The sequence below is a fragment of the Rhinoderma darwinii genome, chromosome 4 (assembly GCF_050947455.1).
Source record: "Rhinoderma darwinii isolate aRhiDar2 chromosome 4, aRhiDar2.hap1, whole genome shotgun sequence".
NCBI lineage: Eukaryota > Metazoa > Chordata > Amphibia > Anura > Rhinodermatidae > Rhinoderma > Rhinoderma darwinii.
Genome location: NC_134690.1, coordinates 406,880,858 through 406,902,393, shown reverse-complemented (window position 1 = coordinate 406,902,393; position 21,536 = coordinate 406,880,858). Strand labels below are relative to the sequence as shown.

General features: G+C 45.9%; 1 protein-coding gene across 3 annotated transcripts in view; it reads right to left on the bottom strand.

The window, feature by feature from the left end:
* Positions 1-21,536, bottom strand: part of MDGA1 (MAM domain containing glycosylphosphatidylinositol anchor 1) — a 323,508-nt gene that overhangs the window by 31,774 nt on the left and 270,198 nt on the right. For 2 of the 3 annotated variants that reach the window (XM_075863503.1, XM_075863505.1), the window contains one exon: positions 12,432-12,455. The exons of the other annotated variant lie outside the window; for it this stretch is intronic. In XM_075863503.1, the coding sequence (XP_075719618.1) occupies positions 12,432-12,455 (24 nt within the window). The remainder of the gene's footprint in view (positions 1-12,431; positions 12,456-21,536) is intronic. 3 annotated transcript variants of the gene reach the window in all.

Genomic DNA, 21,536 nt, shown 5'->3' with positions numbered 1-21,536 from the left:
GAATAAAAAAAGAAAAAGTTCGTACTTACCGAGAACTTCCCTCCCGGCCGTTGCCTTGGTGATGCGTCCTTGGTGACGCGCCTCTCGACATCTGGCCCCACCTCCCTGGATGACGCGGCAGTCCATGTGACCGCTGCAGCCTGTGCTTGTCCTGTGATTGGCTGCAGCTGTCACTTGGACTGAATTGTCATCCCGGGAGGTCAGACTGGAGGAAGAAGCCGGGAGTTATCGGTAAGTCAGAACTTCGTTTTTTTTTACACGTTCATGTTTATTGGGATCGGTAGTCACTGTCCATGGTGCTGAAACAGTTTAACTCTTTCAGCACCCTGGACAGTGACTTTCTCCTGACGTCGCGTACCGGAAATTTTTTTGCCGGGTTCGGCCAAAACGAGTTCGGCCGAACCCGGTGAAGTTCGGTTCGGTTGTCCGGGTTCGCTCATCTCAAAGACACTCCGTTTGGATGTTTGGAAACAGAAAAGCACGTGGTGCTTTTCTGTTTACATTCATCCTTTTGACAGCTGGTGCGCTGTTTCAGTCGGTTCGCACGGAAGTGCTTCCGTGCGACCTGCGTGGTTTTCACGCACCCATTGACTTCAATGGGTGCGTGATGCGCGAAATACGCTGAGATATTGAGCATGTCTTGCTTTTTGCGCAGCTGACAAACGCTGCGCAAAAAGCACGGACTGTCTGTACTGCCCCATAGACTTGTATTGGTCTGTGCGTGGCGCGTGAAAACATCGCGGCCCGCACAGACCCAATACACGTTCGTGTGAATCCCCCCTTACTCTTTTTTTTATCTGTCGCCTCCTCTACTTTCTGTAGTTACCAAAAAGTGGAGGCAGAGGGAATAACAAATGACTGCAGGAGCCGACTACACAATCATGTTTGTAGTCTGTTACCATGGAGACAGAGCTCTGCACAAGAGCTGGAAACACTAAACGTTCATTAAATCTACAGCGACTTTATTCTTTGCAAGACAAGTTGCGTCTTTGATTTGCACTATAAATGGATTGGAGCAATAAAAAAAAAAAAATATGCTTGCAATAGGACAGAACAGGATAATTCCTTTAAGCTTGTTTTTCGGGCCGAAACATCGGAAGCAGTGCGCCTCCAAACATCTGCCCATTGATTTCAATGGGAAAAACGTCATTTTGTTCCGACGGGGCGTTTTTTTTATGCAGCCGTTTTTCAAAACGTGCGCGTAAAAAAACGCCCGTGAAAAAGAAGTGCATGTCCGCTTTTGGAGCCGTTTTTCATTGACTCCATGGAAAAACAGCTCCAAAAACGGCCGTAAAAAATGCCGGGAAAAACCTGTGTGAACAGAGCCTGATGCATGACAGGAATTTATTTACATTTTTTTGGGACAATGACATTTAAATGTTGGAGTGGGTGGATTAGATCTTAAGGGGGTCTGTATGGAAACGATAAATTATTGAGGAGTACAAAAGTGGACATCCCCTTTAAGACAATGTTTTTGTATGTTGTGGTTGATATTCACATTTATTGACCTCCAGGTGGCGGTAATATCTCATATTAGAACAAAGAACAATCCCGCGTCCTCTGCCCTCCGCGATAACGAGTCGTCGCCTCCGATGATTATTCTAACACTTAAGCCGCTAACAAATAAGGCAGGACCTTTCCTTTCCACTTCATTTATCCCCAACAAGAAGCTCAAAATGACCTTTTTACAATCAAAATGCAAAGTCCCCATTGGAATTAATGAGCCGCGCGGCGGCGGCGGCGCCGTGTAGTGGCGGGAACGTTTCAGAGGTCATTATATCAGCTGTGATATTCTGCCCTCACATTAACCCCCTCAGCACCCCGCAGGCCCGGCCGGGATACGGCTGCTTCCGAAATTCATCTCTGCGCCACATCAGATGCAATTAAAAAACACGAAGCGCCGTTTGTGAAAATGCAAAAATAAATGAAAAACCGACGGTGAAATATTTAAGTGGCGGGAATCAAATGCAAAAATGTTCAACGCAAAATTAAAATCTCTTCGCACATATTCCCCCAACTCCTGCGCCAAATCAATAACGTGCCGCACTGGTAAATGGCAGATTTGGAGCCTCGCGGCTCGGGACGGCGCTGCCGACATTTACCGCCATTCCGTTTATGTTTTAGATCGTTCACAGGAATCAACCACATCCCAGCTGGAAAGCGGCGCAAGTACGGCAGAAAATATGGCGCTATTTATCCATGGGCACGTTATATTAGACATTTTATCTGAAGGTCTATTTAGTGCTCTGTGTCCCCATGACAACACTTCCCAGTTCTCGGCCTGCTGCTCAGTGTTATCTTCGGGACAATGTACGTCATAGCAACCACCGCGTAATTGTTTGATATTTGATCGTCTAAGGCCCCATGCACACGACACGATTTTTCATCCATCCGTAAAAACGGATCCGTAGTTATTTATAGTCATCCGTCAGTTACCCGCATATACGGAACGGCGTCCGTAAATACGGTCTGTAATGCCTCCGTAATGCATCTGTATTTACGGATCCGCAATAAAAACAGGGAGGAATATTGGCTAATCTCCTGGCGTCGCAGAGCAACGCTTCCGTAATTACGGAAGCGCCCATAGACTTCTATGGGGAGTCCGTGCCGTAATTACGGACGAAAAATACGGTCGTGCGCACGGCGCCTTAATCAATTATCTCCAGTTAAAGTTGCAGCCGACTTGAAGAACAGAAGGTCTCAATTAAATCCCCTTATTCCTGTGTAGAGTTTTCAGGGGTTAAAATTCTGTCAGAAGAGCTTTTGTAACCCCATGACAACACTTCCTGCCCCGTGCTCTGTCAGCTCAGTATTCTTGGGTTACCCAGCAAGAAAATTATCCAACACACAAGAGTAAGTCCACATCTGATTGGCTGAGGAGAAATATGAACGAACTGGACGAATCGGAGAACAATAGACATGCGGCGGGACACGAAAACGCAGTTCATGTAGGAAATGACGCAGTCCTGGAGTCCTTAAGAGTCTGGGTCCAGGTCTTGCTTCTTAAGTTGCAGGGGGCAGATACTTTTGCACAGGGGTGTCGGAGAACTTTGCTGCTTTGTTACGTGATTATTTTGGGTGTGAATACTTTTTCATATCCTTGTATTTTTTAAATATACAGCGCTGTGCAAAATTTTAGGCAGTTGTGGTAAAATGCTACAATGTAAGAATAGTATCCAAAATACAAATGTTACAGTGTAGCTAAACATTTGGCAAAGTTCTGACATGTCATAGTGACATGTTAGAAGATTGGATTAGTGGGGGTCCGAGCGCGGAGACCCCCATCAATCGCTAGAATGAAGCCGCTTCGTATCTGTTCGGCTTTTTCCGGAAGTAAATGTATCCGTGAACGGACTCAATAGAAAGTCTATGAGCCCGTACACAGATACATCGGCTTTCCGGAATAAACAGAAGAAAAATCTAAATTAAATCAATATTTGGTGTGACCACCCTTTGCCTTTCGAAACAGCATCACTTCTTCTAGGTACTTGCACAATGTCCTGGATTTAGTAGGATTATAGTCAGGTGTGTGATTAACCAATTCTACCATACAGGTGATAATGATCATTTTCATATGGAGGTTGAAGCACAGTCATTACCTGTAACAGACACAGCTGTGTATGAGGCTTAAATCTGAGTGAGGAACAGCCAAACTCTGCTACAAAGGTGAGGTTGTGGAAGACAGTTTCATGTCACTGGTCCACAATGGCAAGACTGAGCACAGCAACAAGACACAAGGTGGTTATACTGCCTCAGCAAGGTCTCTCCCAGCCAAAGATTTCACAGCAGGAGGGGGTTTCAAGATGTGCTGTTCAAGCTCTACTGAAGAAGCAGAAATAAATGGGCAACGTTGAGGACCGTAGACGCAGTGATCGGCCAAGGAAACAGTGCAGCAGATCAAAGACACATCATGCTACTTCCCCCCAAAATCAGAAGATATCCAGGAGTGCCATCAGCTCAGAACTGGCAGAAACCAGTGGGACCCAGGAACACCCATCTACTGTGCGATGAAGTCTGGCCAGAAGTGTCTCCATGGAAGAATTGCATCAAAAAAGCCAAAACTGCAACGTGGAAACAAGGCCAAGACTCAACTATGCAAGAAAACATAGGAACTGGAGTGGAACAATAATGAGGGTCTGCAGGTAGCAGTAAAGATGGTGGAGGGTCCTGGAGAGCGGTACAATAATGAGGGTCTGCAGGCAGCAGTGAAGCATGGTGGAGGGTCCTGGGGAGCGGTACAATACTGAGTGTCTGCAGGCAGCAGTAAAGCATGGTGGAGGGTCCTGGAGAGCGGTACAATAATGAGTGTCTGCAGGCAGCAGTGAAGATGGTGGAGGGTCCTGGAGAGCGGTACAATAATGAGTGTCTGCAGGCAGCAGTGCAGATGGTGGAGGGTCCTGGAGAGCGGCACAATAATGAGGGTCTGCAGGCAGCAGTGAAGATGGTGGAGGGTCCTGGAGAGCGGTACAATAATGAGGGTCTGCAGGCAGCAGTGAAGATGGTGGAGGGTCCTGGAGAGCAGTACAATAATGAGTGTCTGCAGGCAGCAGTGAAGCATGGTGGAGGGTCCTGGACAGCGGTACAATAATGAGGGTCTGCAGGCAGCAGTGAAGATGGTGGAGGGTCCTGGAGAGCGGTACAATAATGAGTGTCTGCAGGCAGCAGTGAAGATGGTGGAGGCTCCTGGAGAGCGGTACAATACTGAGTGTCTGCAGGCAGCAGTGAAGATGGTGGAGGGTCCTGGGGAGCGGTACAATACTGAGTGTCTGCAGGCAGCAGTAAAGCATGGTGGAGGGTCCTGGAGAGCGGTACAATAATGAGGGTCTGTAGGCAGCAGTGAAGATGGTGGAGGATCCTGGAGAGCGGTACAATAATGAGGGTCTGCAGGCAGCAGTAAAGCATGGTGGAGGGTCCTGGAGAGCGGTACAATAATGAGTGTCTGCAGGCAGCAGTGAAGATGGTGGAGGGTCCTGGAGAGCAGTACAATAATGAGTGTCTGCAGGCAGCAGTGAAGCATGGTGGAGGGTCCTGGACAGCGGTACAATAATGAGGGTCTGCAGGCAGCAGTGAAGATGGTGGAGGGTCCCGGAGAGCGGTACAATAATGAGGGTCTGCAGGCAGCAGTGAAGATGGTGGAGGGTCCTGGAGAGTGGTACAATAATGAGGGTCTGCAGGCAGCAGTGAAGATGGTGGAGGGTCCTGGAGAGCGGTACAATAATGAGGGTCTGCAGGCAGCAGTGAAGATGGTGGAGGGTCCTGGAGAGCAGTACAATAATGAGGGTCTGCAGGCAGCAGTGAAGATGGTGGAGGGTCCGGGAGAGCAGTACAATAATGAGTGTCTGCAGGCAGCAGTGAAGCATGGTGGAGGGTCCTGGACAGCGGTACAATAATGAGGGTCTGCAGGCAGCAGTGAAGATGGTGGAGGGTCCCGGAGAGCGGTACAATAATGAGGGTCTGCAGGCAGCAGTGAAGAGGGTGGAGGGTCCTGGAGAATGGTACAATAATGAGGGTCTGCAGGCAGCAGTGAAGATGGTGGAGGGTCCCGGAGAGCGGTACAATAATGAGGGTCTGCAGGCAGCAGTGAAGAGGGTGGAGGGTCCTGGAGAATGGTACAATAATGAGGGTCTGCAGGCAGCAGTGAAGAGGGTGGAGGGTCCTGGAGAATGGTACAATAATGAGGGTCTGCAGGCAGCAGTGAAGATGGTGGGGGGTCCCGGAGAGCGGTACAATAATGAGGGTCTGCAGGCAGCAGTGAAGATGGAGGAGGGTCCTGGAGAGCGGTACAATAATGAGGGTCTGCAGGCAGCAGTGAAGATGGTGGAGGGTCCTGGAGAATGGTACAATAATGAGGGTCTGCAGGCAGCAGTGAAGATGGTGGAGGGTCCCGGAGAGCGGTACAATAATGAGGGTCTGCAGGCAGCAGCGAAGATGGTGGAGGGTCCTGGAGAGCAGTACAATAATGAGGGTCTGCAGGCAGCAGTGAAGATGGTGGAGGGTCCGGGAGAGCAGTACAATAATGAGTGTCTGCAGGCAGCAGTGAAGCATGGTGGAGGGTCCTGGACAGCGGTACAATAATGAGGGTCTGCAGGCAGCAGTGAAGATGGTGGAGGGTCCCGGAGAGCGGTACAATAATGAGGGTCTGCAGGCAGCAGTGAAGAGGGTGGAGGGTCCTGGAGAGCGGTACAATAATGAGGGTCTGCAGGCAGCAGTGAAGATGGTGGAGGGTCCCGGAGAGCGGTACAATAATGAGGGTCTGCAGGCAGCAGTGAAGATGGTGGAGGGTCCTGGAGAGCGGTACAATAATGAGGGTCTGCAGGCAGCAGTGAAGATGGTGGAGGGTCCGGGAGAGCAGTACAATAATGAGTGTCTGCAGGCAGCAGTGAAGCATGGTGGAGGGTCCTGGACAGCGGTACAATAATGAGGGTCTGCAGGCAGCAGTGAAGATGGTGGAGGGTCCCGGAGAGCGGTACAATAATGAGGGTCTGCAGGCAGCAGTGAAGAGGGTGGAGGGTCCTGGAGAATGGTACAATAATGAGGGTCTGCAGGCAGCAGTGAAGATGGTGGAGGGTCCCGGAGAGCGGTACAATAATGAGGGTCTGCAGGCAGCAGTGAAGAGGGTGGAGGGTCCTGGAGAATGGTACAATAATGAGGGTCTGCAGGCAGCAGTGAAGAGGGTGGAGGGTCCTGGAGAATGGTACAATAATGAGGGTCTGCAGGCAGCAGTGAAGATGGTGGGGGGTCCCGGAGAGCGGTACAATAATGAGGGTCTGCAGGCAGCAGTGAAGATGGAGGAGGGTCCTGGAGAGCGGTACAATAATGAGGGTCTGCAGGCAGCAGTGAAGATGGTGGAGGGTCCTGGAGAATGGTACAATAATGAGGGTCTGCAGGCAGCAGTGAAGATGGTGGAGGGTCCCGGAGAGCGGTACAATAATGAGGGTCTGCAGGCAGCAGCGAAGATGGTGGAGGGTCCTGGAGAGCAGTACAATAATGAGGGTCTGCAGGCAGCAGTGAAGATGGTGGAGGGTCCGGGAGAGCAGTACAATAATGAGTGTCTGCAGGCAGCAGTGAAGCATGGTGGAGGGTCCTGGACAGCGGTACAATAATGAGGGTCTGCAGGCAGCAGTGAAGATGGTGGAGGGTCCCGGAGAGCGGTACAATAATGAGGGTCTGCAGGCAGCAGTGAAGAGGGTGGAGGGTCCTGGAGAGCGGTACAATAATGAGGGTCTGCAGGCAGCAGTGAAGATGGTGGAGGGTCCCGGAGAGCGGTACAATAATGAGGGTCTGCAGGCAGCAGTGAAGATGGAGGAGGGTCCTGGAGAGCGGTACAATAATGAGGGTCTGCAGGCAGCAGTGAAGAGGGTGGAGGGTCCTGGAGAGCGGTACAATAATGAGGGTCTGCAGGCAGCAGTGAAGATGGTGGAGGGTCCTGGAGAGCGGTACAATAATGAGGGTCTGCAGGCAGCAGTGAAGAGGGTGGAGGGTCCTGGAGAGCGGTACAATAATGAGGGTCTGCAGGCAGCAGTGAAGATGGTGGAGGGTCCTGGAGAATGGTACAATAATGAGGGTCTGCAGGCAGCAGTGAAGATGGTGGAGGGTCCCGGAGAGCGGTACAATAATGAGGGTCTGCAGGCAGCAGTGAAGAGGGTGGAGGGTCCTGGAGAGCGGTACAATAATGAGGGTCTGCAGGCAGCAGTGAAGATGGTGGAGGGTCCTGGAGAGCGGCACAATAATGAGGGTCTGCAGGCAGCAGTGAAGATGGTGGAGGGTCCTGGAGAGCGGAGGGGGGATCACCCCTAATATTGATTTGAGTTTGATTTTTCTGCTGTTCATTCACTTTGTATTTTGTTAATTGATGAAAAAAAAACAAAAAAAAAGCGATTAACATTTCTATTTTTTGAGGATTTTGTTCTTATTTCTGCTCGCGCCGTTCCCTCGCGGACGTTGCTGCTTTCATTGTGGGTTCTCGGGTCAATCTCTTGCTGATGTTATGCAGGTCTGGGCCTCAGGATATTGTAAGAGTGATAATACAGATGATAGATTTAATCAGCGGCGCCCTCTTCTCACTGAGACGCCCCACATCTTGGGGAAAGAGCCGTCACACCATCCCCTGATGGAGCTCGCCGGCGCAGAAAGCATGAACGCACACGTCTCGTCTCGCCTGTTGCTATGGAATTGATTTTTCGGGGAGAAGTGCAGTTATTTGCTGTGTAAACAGAACAGGTGCTCGGACTTTTTTTGTTCCAAAAATCACTGAAGATTTGTGTCTGAAATAAAGTTAAAGAGAAGCTCCCGGCTGTGGGCGCCTTCATGAACAGGTGGGGGGGGGGGGGAGTGCAGAAGTAACAGCCCCCTAATAAACCTATTATAGAAACTGCTGCGTTACAAGCGGCGAGATCTGATACAATCCGGCTGCAAGAACATCACGAGAATTCTATTCACTGCCCTGCAGGAGCTGTCAGCAGACACACCGTCAGTTCTCCGAGCGGTAATGACATCAAACTCCACCTCTCATCCCGTGTTACACTTTATACATAAATTCTTACTCAGATGCTGTAATGAGGCAGCATTTTAGAAACGCGTATTACACTTGTGTGATACGTAAACATCAGCGTCACTGTAAATATATATGACATTACTTATCCTGTACTGATCCTGAGTTATATCCTGTATTATACTCCAGAGCTGCGCTCACTATTCTGCTGGTGGAGTCACTGTGTACATACATTACATTACTTATCCTGTACTGATCCTGAGTTACATTCTGTATTATACTCCAGAGCTGCACTCACTATTCTGCGGGTGGAGTCACTGTGTACATACATTACATTACTTATCCTGTGCTGATCCTGGGTTACATCCTGTATTATACTCCAGAGCTGCACTCACTATTCTGCTGGTGGAGTCACTGTGTACATACATTACATTACTTATCCTGTACTGATACTGAGTAATATCCTGTATTATACTCCAGAGCTGCACTCGCTATTCTGCTGGTGGAGTCACTGTGTACATACATTACATTACATATCCTGTACTGATCCTGAGTTACATTCTGTATTATACTCCAGAGCTGCACTCACTATTCTGCTGGTTGAGTCACTGTGTACATACATTACATTACATATCCTGTACTGATCCTGAGTTATATCCTGTATTATACACCAGAGCTGCACTCACTATTCTGCTGGTGGAGTCACTGTGTACATACATTACATTACATATCCTGTACTGATCCTGAGTTACATTCTGTATTATACTCCAGAGCTGCACTCACTATTCTGCTGGTGGAGTCACTGTGTACATACATTACATTACATATCCTGTACTGATCCTGAGTTACATCCTGTATTATACACCAGAGCTGCACTCACTATTCTGCTGGTGCAGTCACTGTGTACATACATTACATTACTTATCCTGTACTGATCCTGAGTTACATTCTGTATTATACTCCAGAGCTGCACTCACTATTCTGCGGGTGGAGTCACTGTGTACATACATTACATTACTTATCCTGTACAGATCCTGAGTTACATCCTGTATTCTACTCCAGAGCTGAACTCACTATTCTGCTGGTGGGGTCACTGTGTGCATACATTACATTACTTATCCTGTACTGATCCTGAGTTACATCCTGTATTATACTCCAGAGCTGCACTCACTATTCTGCTGGTGGAGTCACTGTGTACATACATTATATTACTTATCCTGTACTGATCCTGAGTTACATCCTGTATTCTACTCCAGAGCTGCACTCACTATTCTGCTGGTGGAGTCACTGTGTACATACATTACATTACTTATCCTGTACTGATCCTGAGTTACATCCTGTATTGTACTCCAGAGGTGCACTCACTATTCTGCTGGTGGAGTCACTGTGTACATACATTACTTATCCTGTACTGATCCTGAGTTATATCCTGTATTATACTCCAGAGCTGCACTCACTATTCTGCTGGTTGAGTCACCATGTACATACATTACATTACTTATCCTGTACTGATCCTGAGTTATATCCTGTATTATACTCCAGAGCTGCACTCACTATTCTGCTGGTGGAGTCACTGTGTACATACATTACATTACTTATCCTGTACTGATCCTGAGTTACATCCTGTATTATACTCCAGAGCTGCACTCACTATTCTGCTGGTGGAGTCACTGTGTACATACATTACATTACTTATCCTGTACTGATCCTGAGTTATATCCTGTATTATACTCCAGAGCTGCACTTACTATTCTGCTGGTGGAGTCACTGTGTACATACATTACATTACTTATCCTGTACTGATCCTGAGTTATATCCTGTATTATACTCCAGAGCAGTACTCACTATTCTGCTGGGGGAGTCATGGTGTACATACATTACATTACTTATCCTGTACTGATCCTGAGTTACATCCTGTATTATACTCCAGAGCTGCACTCACTATTCTGCTGGTGGAGTCACTGTGTACATACATTACATTACTTATCCTGTACTGATCCTGAGTTATATCCTGTATTATACTTCAGAGCTGCACTCACTATTCTGCTGGTGGAGTCACTGTGTACATACATTACTAATCATCCTGTACTGATCCTGAGTTATATCCTGTATTATACTCCAGAGCTGCACTCACTATTCTGCTGGTGGAGTCACTGTGTACATACATTACTTATCCTGTACTGATCCTGAGTTACATCCTGTATTATACTCCAGAGCTGCACTCACTATTCTGCTGGTGGAGTCACTGTGTACATACATTACATTACTTATCCTGTACTGATCCTGAGTTATATCCTGTATTATACTCCAGAGCTGCACTCACTATTCTGCTGGTGGAGTCACTGTGTACATACATTACATTACTTATCCTGTACTGATCCTGAGTTACATACTGTATTATACTCCAGAGCTGCACTCACTATTCTGCTGGTGGAGTCACTGTGTATATACATTACATTACTTATCCTGTACTGATCCTGAGTTACATCCTGTATTATACTTCAGAGCTGCACTCACTATTCTGCTGGTGGAGTCAGTGTACATACATTACATTACTTATCCAGTACTGATCCTGAGTTACATCCAGTATTATACTCCAGAGCTGCACTCACTATTCCGCTGGTGGAGTCAGTGTACATACATTACATTACTTATCCTGTACTGATCCTGAGTTACATCCTGTATTATACTCCAGAGCTGCACTCACTATTCTGCTGGTGGAGTCACTGTGTACATACATACATTACTTATCCTGTACTGATCCTGAGTTACATCCTGTATTATACTCCAGAGCTGCACTCACTATTCTGCTGGTGGAGTCACTGTGTATATACATTACATTACTTATCCTGTACTGATCCTGAGTTACATCCTGTATTATACTCCAGAGCTGCACTCACTATTCTGCTGGTGGAGTCACTGTGTACATACATTACATTACTTATCCTGTACTGATCCTGAGTTACATCCTGTATTATACTGCAGAGCTGCGCTCACTATTCTGCTGGTGGTGTCACTTTGTACATACATTACATTACTTATCCTGTACTGATCCTGAGTTACATCCTGTATTACACTCCAGAGCTGCACTCACTATTCTGCTGGTGGAGTCACTGTGTACATACATTACATTACTTATCCTGTACTGATCCTGAGTTACATCCTGTATTAGGCCTCATTCACACGAGCGTGGAGTTTTTGCGCACGCAAAAACGCGGCGTTTTGGGTGCGCAAAAGCCACTTAACAGCTCCGTGGGGCAGCAGCATATGATGCGTGGCTGCGTGCTTTTCGCGCAGCCGCCATCATTATGACACTCCGTTTGGATGTTTGTAGCACGTGGTGCTTTTCTGTTTTCATTCATCCTTTTGACAGCTGTTGCGCGAATCACGCTGTTCGCACGGAAGTGCTTCCGTGCGACCTGCGTGGTTTTCACGCACCCATTGACTTCAATGGGTGCGTGATGCGCGAAAAACGCCCAAAGAACGGACATGTCGTGATTTTTTTTCAGCGGACACACGCTGAATAAAAATCACGGACATGTCTGCACGGCCCCATAGACTAATATAGGTCCGTGCAACGCGTGTGCAAATCACGCGCGTTGCACGGACGTAATTCACGTTCGTCTGAATAAAGCCTTATACTCCAAAAGTGAACAAAAGGTGGGCGTGGTTTAGCGGGAGGGATGGGTGTTCCGCGGGTGATAGATTTACCATCTCCCATGCCTAAAATTAGACATAGATAACGTACGGAGCGGATTAAAATTTCTGGACGGCCAAAGATGCGGCAATTTTATAAAGAGGTTTGAGCCTCTGAATATTTTTGTCGCTCTCCAGCGCCCCCTGTGCCCGGTAACAAACAGCTCTGCTACATCCATTCACTTCACATACAGACGGTCACACACACACTGACCGCCCACGCACGCGCACGTGTTGGACTCACCTGATTGGCTCGGGTAGTTGACAGCTGGAAAAAAAAAAGATAATTTTTTATAAATAAAACCAAATTGAATGCAACAACCGCCAACTCTGGAGCAGCAGCGATGAAGCGGGGGTGGGGGGGGTGCGGTCCTGAGGAAACTCCGAACAACCACCCCCATTTATTTTCATACTTTTAAAGTTCTTATATCTTGTACTGATCTATGCCATGACTCTACGGCTCTGTTCACACGCGTAACAAAAATCGGCTGAAAATACGGAGCTTTACAAGGGAAAACAGCCCCTGATTTTCAGCCGTTTTTTAAGCAACTCGCGTTTTTTGCGGCGTTTTTGCGCCCATTCTTGGAGCGGTTTTTCTATTGACCCAAAAACAGCTCCAAAAACGGCTCAAGAAATGACATGAGTTTCTTCTTACAGGTCGTTTTTTTACATGGCATTTTTTCAAACGGCCGCGTAAAAAAAACGCCCTGTCGGAAAGAAACGTAGTTTTTCCCATTGAAATCAATGGGCAGATGTTTGGAGGCGTTTACGGCCCGAAAAATGGCTGAAAATAGCCCGTGTGAACATACCCTTACTCCAGTCACATCTAGAGCTGCAGTCACATTTCTATTGTTAAATCTTGTCCTATACATTAGTCACATCCAGAGCTGTAGTTACAATTCTTCTGTTACACCATTTATTATACTCCAATCACATCCAGAGTTGCATTCACAATTCTGCTGTTACATCATAAATTATACTCCAGTTACTTCTAGAGCTGCAGTCATAACTCTGCTGTTGCATGGTGTCTTATACCCCAGTCACATTAAGAGTCATATACGTACACTTTTTCTGTTGTTATATCATGTATTTTACTTTAGTCCCTTCCAGAGCTGCATCAATAATCCTGCTGTCACATAATGTCTTATACACCAGTCACATCCGGAGCTGCAGTCACAATTCTGCTGTTATATCAGGTCATTTTATTTAGTCACTTCCAGAGCTGCATCAACAATCCTGCTATCACATAATGTCTTATACACCAGTCACATCCGGAGCTGCAGTCACAATTCTGCTGTCACATAATGCATTATACACCAGTCACATCCAGAGCTGCAGTCACATTTCTGCTGTCATATCAGGTCTTTTACTTTAGTCACTTCCAGATCTGCATCCACAATGCTGCTGTTACAGCATGCCTTATACACCAGTCACATCCAGAGCTGCATCCACAATCCTGGTGTCACATAATGCCTTATACACCAGTCACATCCGGAGCTGCAGTCACATTTCTGCTGTTATATCAGGTCTTTCACTTTAGTCTCATCCAGAGCTGCATCCACAATCCTGCTGTCACATCATGCCTTATACACCAGTCACATCCAGAGCTGCATCCACAATCCTGCTGTCACATCATGCCTTATACACCAGTCACATCCAGAGCTGCATCCACAATCCTGCTGTCACATCATGCCTTATACACCAGTCACATCCAGAGCTGCAGGCACACTTCTGCTGTAAGCTCTCATGATTTTGTATCTTGTCCGGCGGGTGAGGGGGAGGGTAAATTACTTTGATTTGTCCCTGATAATAAACAGAAGTCCTTGGCCCCGACCTGCTGTGTGATAAGATTTGTGGTCCTCCTCAGTGGAGGACAAGGGACTATAAATCCAGCAGAAACTTCTGCCGCCCGGCGGATCCTCCAGACACAAGTCACACACAAATCATCAAAGAAATGCGGGATTCAGATAAAGGGCTGATTCAGACGAACGTGACGTTTTTGCGCGCGCAAAAGGTACTTGACAGCTGCGTGTGTCAGCCCCGTATGATGCGTGACACTCCGTTTGGATGTTTGTAGCACGTGGTGCTTTTCTGTTTACATTCATTCTTTTACTGTTATTGCGTGAATAACGCGCGTCCCACTGAAGTGCTTCCGTGGGGCATGCGTGATTTTCACGCACCCATTGATTTCAATGGGAGCGTGATGTGCGAAAAACGCCGATATATAGAACTTGTCACGACTTTTACGCAGTGGACTCACGTACTGTCTGCACGGCCCCATAGACTTGTATAGGTCCCTGCGAGCCGCGTGAAAACCACGCGGGCTGCACGGACGCAAATCACGTTAGTCTGAATCAGCCCTTAAAGGTTCATACAATTAAAACAGGAAAAAAATCGAAAGTTCCCGTGACGTGAGTGACGTATCTGCCGCGGTGAACGCGCGCCGCCGGTGACGTGAGTGACGTATGTGCCGCGGTGAACGCGCGCCGCCTATGACGTGAGTGACGTATCTGCCGCGGTGAACGCGCGCCGCCGGTGACGTGAGTGACGTATGTGCCGCGGTGAACGCGCGCCGCCGGTGACGTGAGTGACGTATTTGCCGCGGTGAACGCGCGCCGCCGGTGACGTGAGTGACGTATCTGCCGCGGTGAACGCGCGCCGCCGGTGACATGTGTGAACGCGCCGCCGCCAGCACATCACGTGACTCTGCGCCTGCTTGCTGCATTTGAATAGAGGAATGATTGGGAATACGGAGCGAGTCGTACGATCGCTCGTCCTCGTACATTTGCGTCTTGTCGGCAGCTCATTCCCTGTTTACATGGGGCGCGGTGCTGCAGACACGCCACTTCTTTTCGAGCCGCATAAAAGATTCGATCGACTGATTGCCGCCATGTTTACACCAAGCAGTGATCGGCAATGCTACGCCCGCTCGCCCGATCATTGGCCTGGACTCCTAGATTTGCACATCTCAGTTATATTTGTGCCTCGGAGAGCGGAGTTACTACCACTATGGCCGCCATCCCACATCTCACACGGGTGTCACCCAGCTTTCCCAGGACCCAGAAATGGTTAGATCTGCCACTTATGGCCCTTTAGCTGCTAATGAGCAACAATCAAACCGACCACCCAGGATGTGGGGAGATCTACCATTCAGGATCCTGGGAGAGCTGGGTGATAACTCCTGTGGTATCTGTATGAGAGGCCATATAGGCGGTCACCCAACTTTCCCAGAGACAGATAAGAAACATCTGAATATAAATTGTAACCAGCTGGACAGAGGACGGCACGGGAAGTTTATACACAGATCCCGGTAGCGGACGGTATTGAAATCTCTATGAAGGGTTAATCGTGATCCGTGTATAAAATATTTACACCCCCCCCCGGTGATTCAGATGCATTATGGGTAACGCACTGGGGCCGGTGGCGTTCAGCAGCTGCGCACAGACCAGTTCGACTCCCGGAGGCTTCACGCGTCGCTGACCGGAAAGTCACGTCACCCCACAGGAGACCCCGGTGAGAAACAGCGCGGAAAAGCGACATGATGGTGAAATGAACAGTAAAGTGACCCCCCCTCCCCACCCCAATCACGACAGGTGACAGTACGGAGAGTCATTGTCATAATATACAGGGGGCGGGGCTGTGACAACCTCTCACACATGATATACAGGCAGGTTGTCAGTAGTAATAGATGAATAGCTGTTACTGTATATAAGATGTGTGGATCTCATGTCTGATCACAGTGTAATTATATTATATATCAGTGATGTCAGTAACAGGAGGCGGGGCTGTGACAACCTCTCACACACATGATATACAGGCTGGTTGTCAGTAGTAATAGATGAATAGCTGTGACTGTATATAAGATGTGTGGATCTCATGTCTGATCACAGTGTAATTATATTATATATCAGTGATGTCAGTAACAGGGGGCGGGGCTGTGACAACCTCTCACACATGATATACAGGCTGGTTGTCAGTAGTAATAGATGAATAGCTGTTACTGTATATAAGATGTGTGGATCTCATGTCTGATCACAGTGTAATTATATTATATATCAGTGATGTCAGTAACAGGGGGCGGGGCTGTGACAACCTCTCACACATGATATACAGGCTGGTTGTCAGTAGTAATAGATGAATAGCTGTTACTGTATATAAGATGTGTGGATCTCATGTCTGATCACAATGTAATTATATTATATATCAGTGATGTCAGTAACAGGGGGCGGGGCTGTGACAATCTCTCACACATGATATATAGGCTGGTTGTCAGTAGTAATAGATGAATAGCTGTGACTGTATATAAGATGTGTGGATCTCATGTCTGATCACAGTGTAATTATATTATATATCAGTGATGTCAGTAACAGGGGGCGGGGCTGTGACAACCTCTCACACATGATATGCAGGCTGGTTGTCAGTAGTAATAGATGAATAGCTGTTACTGTATATAAGATGTGTGGATCTCATGTCTGATCACAATGTAATTATATTATATATCAGTGATGTCAGTAACAGGGGGCGGGGCTGTGACAACCTCTCACACATGATATACAGGCTGGTTGTCAGTAGTGATAGATGAATAGCTGTTACTGTATATAAGATGTGTGGATCTCATGTCTGATCACAGTGTAATTATATTATATATCAGTGATGTCAGTAACAGGGGGCGGGGCTGTGACAACCTCTCACACATGATATACAGGCTGGTTGTTAGTAGTAATAGATGAATAGCTGTTACTGTATATAAGATGTGTGGATCTCATGTCTCATCACAGTGTAATTATATTATATATCAGTGATGTCAGTAACAGGGGGCGGAGCTGTGACAACCTCTCACACATGATATACAGGCTGGTTGTCAGTAGTAATAGATGAATAGCTGTTACTATATATAAGATGTGTGGATCTCATGTCTGATCACAATGTAATTATATTATATATCAGTGATGTCAGTAACAGGGGGCGGAGCTGTGACAACCTCTCACACATGATATACAGGCTGGTTGTCAGTAGTAATAGATGAATAGCTGTTACTGTATATAAGATATGTGGATCTCATGTCTGATCACATGTAATTATATTATATATCAGTGATGTCAGTAACAGGGGGCGGGGCTGTGACAACCTCTCACACATGATATACAGGCTGGTTGTCAGTAGTAATAGATGAATAGCTGTTACTGTATATAAGATATGTGGATCTCATGTCTGATCACATGTAATTATATTATATATCAGTGATGTCAGTAACAGGGGGCGGGGCTGTGACAACCTCTCACACATGGTATACAGGCTGGTTGTCAGTAGTAATAGATGAATAGCTGTTACTGTATATAAGATGTGTGTATCTCATGTCTGATCACAATGTCATTATATTATATATCAGTGATGTCAGTAACAGGGGGCGGGGCTGTGACAACCTCTCACACATGATATACAGGCTGGTTGTCAGTAGTAATAGATGAATAGCTGTTACTGTATATAAGATGTGTGGATCTCATGTCTGATCACAGTGTAATTATATTATATATCAGTGATGTCAGTAACAGGGGGCGGGGCTGTGACAACCTCTCACACATGATATACAGGCTGGTTGTCAGTAGTATTAGATGAATAGCTGTCACTGTATATAAGATGTGTGGATCTCATGTCTGATCACATGTAATTATATTATATATCAGTGATGTCAGTAACAGGGGGCGGGGCTGTGACAACCTCTCACACATGATATACAGGCTGGTTGTCAGTAGTAATAGATGGATAGCTGTGACTGTATATAAGGTGTGTGGATCTCATGTCTGATCACAATGTAATTATATTATATATCAGTGATGTCAGTAACAGGGGGCGGGGCTGTGACAACCCCTCACACATGATATACAGGCTGGTTGTCAGTAGTAATAGATGAATAGCTGTTACTGTATATAAGATGTGTGGATCTCATGTCTGATCACAGTGTAATTATATTATATATCAGTGATGTCAGTAACAGGGGGCGGGGCTGTGACAACCTCTCACACATGATGTACAGGCTGGTTGTCAGTAGTAATAGATGAATAGCTGTTACTGTATATAAGATGTGTGGATCTCATGTCTGATCACAGTGTAATTATATTATATATCAGTGATGTCAGTAACAGGGGGCGGGGCTGTGACAACCTCTCACACATGATATACAGGCTGGTTGTCAGTAGTAATAGATGAATAGCTGTGACTGTATATAAGATGTGTGGATCTCATGTCTGATCACAGTGTAATTATATTATATATCAGTGATGTCAGTAACAGGGGGCGGGGCTGTGACAACCTCTCACACATGATATACAGGCTGGTTGTCAGTAGTAATAGATGAATAGCTGTTACTGTATATAAGATGTGTGGATCTCATGTCTGATCACAGTGTAATTATATTATATATCAGTGATGTCAGTAACAGGGGGCGGGGCTGTGACAACCTCTCACACATGATATACAGGCTGGTTGTCAGTAGTAATAGATGAATAGCTGTTACTGTATATAAGATGTGTGGATCTCATGTCTGACCACATGTAATTATATTATATATCAGTGATGTCAGTAACAGGGGGCGGGGCTGTGACAACCTCTCACACATGATATACAGGCTGGTTGTCAGTAGTAATAGATGAATAGCTGTTACTGTATATAAGATGTGTGGATCTCATGTCTGATCACAGTGTAATTATATTGTATATCAGTGATGTCAGTAACAGGGGGCGGGGCTGTGACAACCTCTCACACGTTATATACAGGCTGGTTGTCAGTAGTAATAGATGAATAGCTGTTACTGTATATAAGATGTGTGGATCTCATGTCTGATCACAGTGTAATTATATTATATATCAGTGATGTCAGTAACAGGGGGCGGGGCTGTGACAACCTCTCACACATGATATACAGGCTGGTTGTCAGTAGTAATAGATGAATAGCTGTTACTGTATATAAGATGTGTGGACCTCATGTCTGATCACAATGTAATTATATTATATATCAGTGATGTCAGTAACAGGGGGCGGGGCTGTGACAACCTCTCACACATGATATACAGGCTGGTTGTCAGTAGTAATAGATGAATAGCTGTTACTGTATATAAGATGTGTGGATCTCATGTCTGATCACAATGTAATTATATTATATATCAGTGATGTCAGTAACAGGGGGCGGGGCTGTGACAACCTCTCACACATGATATACAGGCTGGTTGTCAGTAGTAATAGATGAATAGCTGTTACTGTATATAAGATGTGTGGATCTCATGTCTGATCACATTGTAATTATATTATATATCAGTGATGTCAGTAACAGGGGGCGGGGCTGTGACAACCTCTCACACATGATATACAGGCTGGTTGTCAGTAGTAATAGATGAATAGCTGTTACTGTATATAAGATGTGTGGATCTCATGTCTGATCACAATGTAATTATATTATATATCAGTGATGTCAGTAACAGGGGGCGGGGCTGTGACAACTTCTCACACATGATATACAGGCTGGTTGTCAGTAGTAATAGATGAATAGCTGTTACTGTATATAAGATGTGAGGATCTCATGTCTGATCACAATGTAATTATATTATATATCAGTGATGTCAGTAACAGGGGGCGGGGCTGTGACAACCTCTCACACATGATATACAGGCTGGTTGTCAGTAGTAATAGATGAATAGCTGTGACTGTATATAAGATGTGTGGATCTCATGTCTGATCACAATGTAATTATATTATATATCAGTGATGTCAGTAACAGGGGGCGGGGCTGTGACAACCTCTCACACATTATATACAGGCTGGTTTTCAGTAGTAATAGATGAATAGCTGTTACTGTATATAAGATGTGTGGATCTCATGTCTGATCACATTGTAATTATATTATATATCAGTGATGTCAGTAACAGGGGGCGGGGCTGTGACAACCTCTCACACATGATATACAGGCTGGTTGTCAGTAGTAATAGATGAATAGCTGTTACTGTATATAAGATGTGTGGATCTCATGTCTGATCACAGTGTAATTATATTATATATCAGTGATGTCAGTAACAGGGGGCGGAGCTGTGACAACCTCTCACACATGATATACAGGCTGGTTGTCAGTAGTAATAGATGAATAGCTGTTACTGTATATAAGATGTGTGGATCTCATGTCTGATCACAGTGTAATTATATTATATATCAGTGATGTCAGTAACAGGGGGCGGGGCTGTGACAACCTCTCACACGTGATATACAGGCTGGTTGTCAGTAGTAATAGATGAATAGCTGTCACTGTATATAAGATGTGTGGATCTCATGTCTGATCACAATGTCATTATATTATATATCAGTGATGTCAGTAACAGGGGGCGGGGCTGTGACAACCTCTCACTCATGATATACAGGCTGGTTGTCAGTAGTAATAGATGAATAGCTGTTACTGTATATAAGATGTGAGGATCTCATGTCTGATCACAGTGTAATTATATTATATATCAGTGATGTCAGTAACAGGGGGCGGGGCTGTGACAACCTCTCACACATGATATACAGGCTGGTTGTCAGTGGTAATAGATGAATAGCTGTTACTGTATATAAGATGTGAGGATCTCATGTCTGATCACAGTGTAATTATATTCTATATCAGTGATGTCAGTAACAGGGGGCGGGGCTGTGACAACCTCTCACACATGATATACAGGCTGGTTGTTAGTAGTAATAGATGAATAGCTGTGACTGTATATAAGATGTGTGGATCTCATGTCTGATCACATTGTAATTATATTATATATCAGTGATGTCAGTAACAGGGGGCGGAGCTGTGACAACCTCTCACACATGATATACAGGCTGGTTGTCAGTAGTAATAGATGAATAGCTGTTACTGTATATAAGATGTGTGGATCTCATGTCTGATCACAGTGTAATTATATTATATATCAGTGATGTCAGTAACAGGGGGCGGGGCTGTGACAACCTCTCACACGTGATATACAGGCTGGTTGTCAGTAGTAATAGATGAATAGCTGTTACTGTATATAAGATGTGTGGATCTCATGTCTGATCACAATGTAATTATATTATATATCAGTGATGTCAGTAACAGGGGGCGGGGCTGTGACAACCTCTCACACATGATATACAGGCAGGTTGTCAGTAGTAATAGATGAATAGCTGTCACTGTATATAAGATGTGTGGATCTCATGTCTGATCACAATGTAATTATATTATATATCAGTGATGTCAGTAACAGGAGGCGGGGCTGTGACAACCTCTCACACATGATATACAGGCTGGTTGTCAGTAGTAATAGATGAATAGCTGTTACTGTATATAAGATGTGTGGATCTCA